The following is a 6,377-nucleotide window of genomic DNA, read 5'->3' as shown; positions in this document are numbered from 1 at the left end:
GGGAAAGCAGAAAGCAGCCAGGGCAGGGCAGTGTTTGTGGGGCTGCCTGTGACTGTGAGAAGCCAGCTCCGTGGTTGCCTGGGAAGGTTGTGCCAGGGTTGGGTGATCCCAGCAAGAGGCAGGGGTGGTGGATGCTGCAGAGCCGCGGGGTGGTGGATGCTGCAGGCTGTGCGTGGCAGAGATCAGCTCCTGCATCCCCCACAGTTCAAGGAAAAGGATGTCACCACCATATCTGGGGGCATCATATCCCTCCACCACCAGCCAGCTCCTGGGGCACAGGGGGGCTACAGTAGCACCCCACAACCTGCCATGGTTCCTAAGGGCTCAATGTTGGGCTGTCCCCAGGCATCCCTTTCCCAGAACCATGATGGCGGTACCAAATGGCTCGATCCCCATCCTGCTGCTGGCGTTGATGCTGTGCTGGGTGGTCCCTAGCGGGCAGGAGGCAGCCCAGGTGCATCTGCGGCTGGCGGGGCCGCGGGGACCAGCCGGGGAGGGCCGGCTGGAGGTCCTGTATCAGGGACGCTGGGGCACTGTCTGCGATGATGGCTTCGACTTCCACGCGGCCACCGTCGCCTGCCGGCAGCTGGGTTACACCGCAGCCATCACCTGGACACATAGTGCCACCTATGGCCAAGGGGAAGGTAGGGGGCAGGTGGGGAATGGGAGGAGCAGGAGGTGCTGGCGAGGGCGGTGTCTTTAGCGCTGGCTGGGAAAGCCTGGCTGGGGGTCTGCAGGTGCGAGCAGCCCGCGGTGGGCACTGGATTGTGCCCATGGTGCTGGGAAGGGAGATGGGAACCTCCATAACGGAGACTCCCAGCCCTGAGTGTGTTCCCTCAGGTCCCATCTGGATGGACAACGTGCGGTGTGGGGGCAGCGAGGGCTCCCTGGCAGAGTGCACCCACAACGGCTGGGGCACCAGTGACTGCAATCATGGCGAGGATGCTGGTGTGGTGTGCTCCGGACAGCACCTGCCTGATGGCCCTCCTGAAGTTACCACCTCTGGTCACCTGGGAAAGGTGAGTTAGGGGCCATGCAGTTCCCCTGTGCCCAGCAGGGTAATACAACGATGACCAGAGTAGATCTCTCTGACCCTTGCCCTTGTCCCCATTTTGAACACCCTGCCCTCAATGCTGGAGTCCCCATGCCCACCCTTGTGCCCACCACACCAGGTGTCAGGGCTGAGCCTGGAGGAGGTGCGGCTCAAGCCCATCCTGGCACGGGCCAAGCTGAGCATGCCAGTGATGGAGGGTGCTGTGGAGGTGAAGCACAATGGGCGCTGGAGGCAGGTGTGCGATGCTGGCTGGACCAGGAACAACAGCCGTGTGGTCTGTGGGATGCTGGGCTTCCCCCGGGAAAAGCAAGTCAACATCAGCTTCTACAGGTAGGGACAAAGGACACCTGTATCACACCTGTGGGGCATGGGGGCAGGGTGCCAAGCTGGACATGCTGTGGGGACAAGAGACTGCAGTGTGCTGGGGGGGGGATACGCATGTGGATGAATGTATAGAGTGTTGGTGTGGCCTGGTTATGCCTGGGTTGCCTTCGTGGGACCTTGATGAGGGCCTCAGCAGAAGCTAGGGACCTGTGGGACCAGACACCAGCCATGGCCAGCAAAGTGCAGGTGGGAGGAGGAGAAGAGACACAAGTGACTCTCAGCCCCTCATCCTGGGTCTATAAATACAGCCTATAATGAGCCCTTGCCAATGCCAGGAGTCACGCAGTCCCGCCAGGGCACACAGCATAGCTGGCCTTGGCATGGTAATTGGCAGTGGGGAGGGCAGGTGGGTTGGAACTAGATGATATTTAAGGTCCCTTGCAACACAAACCATTCTATGAATCTATGAATCCATGAATCCATGTTGTTAGAGGACTCCATAGTTCCAGCTCTTTTACAGGGTGCTGGGGAGGGCAGGGATGGTGAGCTGGGGGATTTGGAGACCTGCAGGGTTGGTATGCCTCCTCCTGATGTCCCCGTTCTGTGTACCTGCAGAAAGCTCTGGAACATGAAGCTGAAGGACCTGAACTCCAGGTAGGCTCAGCCCTGAGCCAGGGCGTGCTGGGTGGGCACTTGTGCTGGGTGAGGGAGATCCTCTGGCACCCAAGCTGACACTGGCCCTTGCTTGTCTCCCTGAACAGCCTGAAGACCCTTAGCCAGAAAAACAGCTTCTGGGTCCACAGGGTACAGTGCCAGGGTGTAGAGCCCCACCTGGGCTGGTGCCCCATGCAAGTGGCCCCACTGGACCCCCACCAGCATGCCTGCCCCCGCGGCATGCATGCCATTGTCAGCTGCCTCCCTGCTCCTGCCTCCCAGAAGGACAAGGGCAAGGGCAAGGACAAGAGCAAGACCTCCCTGGGAAAGGTGAGACCTAGCTTGGCCCTGCACCCTATTCTGCCAATGGAAGGTCTTGGAGTAGGGCAGCACCCGGCCTCCTTGTTTGCACCCATGTCCATGGTGCAGGTGGGTGGCTGTGTCCTGACCAGATGCTCCCCATGCGCAGGTGCTCCCTGTGCGGCTGCGAGCAGGCACCCATGCTGGAGAGGGCCGGGTGGAGGTGCTGCGCCATGGGCAGTGGGGCACTGTGTGCGACAAGCAGTGGGACCTGGCTGCAGCCAGCGTGGTGTGCCGGCAGCTGGGCTATGGGACGGCAAAGCAGGCCCTGGTGGGAGCCCAGATGGGACAAGGTGAGAAGAGGGCAGCACGGCAGAGACTTGGGGCACCACTGGTCTTGAAAGTGCGTGATGGGCTGCTGGAGCATTCCATCCAGGCACCTCCAGGCTGCAATAGGATAGGGCCCCTTTGTCTCCTGCCATTGGCAGCCCTGTTCCCATAGAGAATACCTAGACCAGGGGAAGGAGGGTGGGGGTCCTCCCTGCTCCAGAATGGGCATGGAGCAGGGAGCACTGATCTTCCCTCGGCTTCAGGCCTGGGGCCCATCCACCTGAGCGAGGTACAGTGCACTGGCCACGAGCGCTCCCTGGGCGAGTGCCGCTTTCGGGATGCTGAGCAGAGCAGGTGCCAGCATGAGGCTGATGCTGCTGTCCGCTGCCACATGCCCCATATGGACTTCCAGAGCCAGGTGAGCCCCTGACCCATTGCCTATCCCCTGTCCCCCAAGCTCTGTGCCTGGTGTGGATGGTCAGAGCAGCCTTGAGGTGGCTCAGGGGATGCATGCTCATTGGGGTCTGTGGGATGAGCCTTTGGCAAAAGGCATTTTGGAGGGAGGAAAGGAAGAAGAGGAATATGGGGGAGACGTTCAGCTGAATGCAGGGGGCTGCAGCACTGGGATGAAGGATGGGGATCTGCCCAACACTCCAGCTCATCTCTTCTCTGCCTGCAGGTGCGTCTGGCTGGGGGCCGCAGCCCCGAGGAGGGTGTGGTGGAGGTGCTGGTGCCAGTGCAGGGGCAGCTGCAGTGGGGTGCGGTGTGTGGAGCACAGTGGGGGCTGAACGAGGCCATGGTCGTTTGCAGGCAACTGGGGCTGGGCTTTGCCAGCCATGCCCTCCAGGTGAGTGGGATCCTAGACTGGGACCAGGGCTGTGAGGTGTCCAACATGGCATGGGTGTGGCATAGCTGGGGGGTCTTGGATGGGACAGCCCAGGGGGGCAAGCCCTGGTGGCACTGCTGGATCAGAGGAGCTGGCAGAAGAAGTGGAGTGGGTACTGACAGAAGGTGTGAGGGCTGGTCCAAATCCTGTGTTCCTTCTCTGCCCAGGAGACATGGTACTGGGCAGGCAGCCCCGATGCCACCCAGGTGGTGATGAGTGGGGTGCGCTGTGCTGGCACCGAGCTGGCCCTTCAGCAGTGCCAGCACCATGGCCCTGTCCACTGCCCCAGTGGTGGTGGACGCTTCTCAGCAGGGGTCACCTGCACTGCTCGTGAGTACTGGGAATCCACAAGGTACTGTTGGGAGGGGGCACCCCCAGCCTCCTGGCACAGAGAGTGGAAAGGATGGCTCTGTGGGCTGGGGATTGCCTTCTCCAGCCCTAGTGATCCCTTCCATGCCAGATACCCCAGACCTGGTAATGAATGCCCAGCTGGTGCAGGAGACAGCCTACCTGGAGGACCGGCCACTGGAGCTGCTCTACTGTGCCCACGAGGAACGCTGCCTCTCCGGCTCTGCTGACCACATGCAGTGGCCCTATGGCTACCGCCGCCTCCTCCGCTTCTCCTCCCAGATCCACAACCTGGGCAGAGCTGATTTCCGGCCCAGGATGGGGCGCCATGCATGGACCTGGCACCAGTGCCACCGGTGAGTGGCCTATGGGCAGAGGCTGGCAGGGGGCTGACCCCTCCCTAGGCCAGGAAGGGCATGGTGGCACCCATCCCACAAAGGCTGGCCCGCCTTGGGTAATTGGCAGCATACATACTGGCACTGTCATTATGGCTTTATTTGGCTTCAGGGCTGTAATTTGCTCAGAGCCTCTGAGTGCTGCCCAGTCCCTGGGGCGGCTGGGCTGGTCATGTGCTCCTTGGCCAGATGCCAGCCTCATGCCCAATCCCTGTCCCTGCAGACACTTCCACAGCATTGAGGTTTTCACCCACTATGACCTGCTAACGCTTAATGGCTCCAAGGTGGCCGAAGGGCACAAGGCCAGCTTTTGCCTGGAGGACACCAACTGCCCTGAGGGTAGGTGCCAGCTGCAGAGCTGCTAGTGAATTCCCTGTCCTGCTTCCCAAGGTGGGACTCTGTCTCTGCCCTCTCTCACCTCCTCTCCCTCATCCAGGGTTGCAGCGACGCTTTGCCTGTGCCAACTTTGGGGAGCAGGGGGTGAGTGTGGGGTGCTGGGACACCTACCGCCATGACATTGACTGCCAGTGGATTGACATCACTGATGTACCACCGGGCAGCTACACCTTCCAGGTACAGGAACGAAGGGGTAGAGGGGACACTGAGCCGCCAGAGCTCAGATTCCTTCCATGGGCACCATCAGCACCCCTCACCCTGTATACTGGAGTGCTGCTCTGCACCCCACAGTGTGTGCCATGGCCTTCCCTGTGCAAGGTACAATTGTGCTCTGGGGGAGGGGGGGTACCAGTGCTCCCAGCCCTGCCCTTCATTCTGTCCAGGTGGTTGTGAACCCTAAGCACGAGGTGGCTGAGTCAGACTTCTCCAACAACGTAATGAGGTGCCAGTGCAAGTACGACGGGCAGCGCATCTGGATGCATGGCTGCCACACAAGTATGGAGGGCTCGGAGCAGAGTGGGCAGGACAGAGGGAAGTGGTGGGGCTGGGAGGTGCCACAGCTGGGGGTCCCTCCCCACCCATCCATGCCATTGCTCTCCCCAGGTGATGCCTATGGTGCTGACGTGGTGAGCGATCTGGAGCGCCGGGAGCGCCTGGCCAACAACCTCGTGTGACGCCTCCAGCATCAGCACTGTCCCAGCAGCGCTGCAGGGCAGCCCAGCTCCCTCACCCCGTACCCTGCACCCCAGAGGCACCGGGCTGAGCTCAGGGACTTGAAGATGCTTTATTTATTGATGCTGCCACAGAGGATGGCATTGAGTACCAGGGCCAGCAGGGAGAACCCAGGGATGCCCAGCCCTGCACGGCAATCAGGACCTGTGAGAGGGGTCTAGGTACCGCAAGAGCCTTCACATCTTTGGTTCCAGTGTCCCCTGGGACAACTACCTCAGCCTGCCTGATCCCCACCCCAGCAGGCTCAGAACAGGCCCTGGCCACCCATGCACCAATCCTGTCCTCAATAAAGGTGCTATGTGATGGGAGAGGGATGCTGTTCTATGGGAGAGAAGGTACGCCCTTATCAACCTCATCATCCCCTGCTCCTTCCTGTGTGCTCTTCCCCACTAGGACCACAAGGATACTCCCCACCCAGGACCAACCTCAGTCTAAGCAATCTCTCCCTGGCCAGGTAGTGTTTCTCCTGCCACCCAGAGCCACCAGCTCTCTGGCTGGCTGCCTGTGGCTGGTATCGAGCAACGTTGGTTCACCGCCAGTGGTCCCTGCAAGCCACGGCACCCTGGCCCTGAACTGGCTGACCCCATGCACACAAAGGGACCAGGCCAGTTCTGTGGCAGTACAGGCCATCAGCCAGCCCACTGGCCACTGCAGCCACAGCCACCATGCTGAGCTTTCCTAGGCTGCTCTGGAAGCTTCCCAGCCCCAGGAGCAGGAATGGTGCTGCTCTGCCCATCACAGTCCTTGCTCCTGAGCACAGAGTGGGGACACCATGCCCCTTCTACATTTCTTTCCTCCTGTGGTTTCTAGTACATTTTTTTTGAAAAATAAATAAATGGGAGTATTTGTCACCAATCCATGCTGCCCAGCACTGTGCAGTATCACTCCTCTCCTTGCATTACCCCTTCCCACCTCCAGCCTGCCAGCAGACATGAGGTTAGGGGTTTGCAAACACCTG

At 60.7% G+C, this 6,377-nt stretch overlaps 1 protein-coding gene across 2 annotated transcripts; it reads left to right on the top strand.

Moving 5' to 3' along the window:
• The first annotated feature begins 352 nt into the window (after positions 1-352).
• LOXL4 (lysyl oxidase like 4) lies at positions 353-5,361 on the top strand. Of its 2 annotated transcripts, none has more exons than XM_054382212.1 (14): positions 353-644; positions 841-1,019; positions 1,173-1,384; positions 1,994-2,032; positions 2,140-2,362; positions 2,502-2,685; positions 2,926-3,080; positions 3,342-3,509; positions 3,716-3,878; positions 4,009-4,252; positions 4,515-4,630; positions 4,728-4,864; positions 5,071-5,182; positions 5,291-5,361. In XM_054382212.1, exons 1-14 carry the CDS (start codon positions 365-367, stop codon positions 5,359-5,361), a joined length of 2,283 nt encoding a protein of 760 aa, XP_054238187.1. In that variant the 5' UTR covers positions 353-364. The 2 variants fall into 2 exon arrangements, with proteins under 2 accessions (XP_054238187.1, XP_054238186.1); XM_054382211.1 differs by having other exon boundaries at positions 365-644; positions 841-1,023; positions 1,180-1,384.
• The last annotated feature ends 1,016 nt before the right edge of the window (positions 5,362-6,377 follow it).

Source organism: Indicator indicator, chromosome 7 (genome assembly GCF_027791375.1).
Source record: "Indicator indicator isolate 239-I01 chromosome 7, UM_Iind_1.1, whole genome shotgun sequence".
In the NCBI taxonomy this organism is placed as follows: Eukaryota; Metazoa; Chordata; class Aves; order Piciformes; family Indicatoridae; genus Indicator; species Indicator indicator.
Note: the sequence above shows the minus strand (reverse complement) of the source record. Positions and strands in the feature narration are given on the sequence as shown.

What these genes read in the sequence shown, in the direction of transcription:
- LOXL4 (XM_054382212.1), top strand. Translation starts at nt 365, where the DNA reads ATGATGGCGGTACCAAATGGCTCGATCCCCATCCTGCTGCTGGCGTTG. An exon ending in CTGAAGGACCTGAACTCCAG is followed by an intron (nt 2,033 to 2,139) that starts GTAGGCTCAGCC and finishes CTCCCTGAACAG; the next exon opens with CCTGAAGACCCTTAGCCAGA. An exon ending in GGACACCAACTGCCCTGAGG is followed by an intron (nt 4,631 to 4,727) that starts GTAGGTGCCAGC and finishes TCCCTCATCCAG; the next exon opens with GGTTGCAGCGACGCTTTGCC.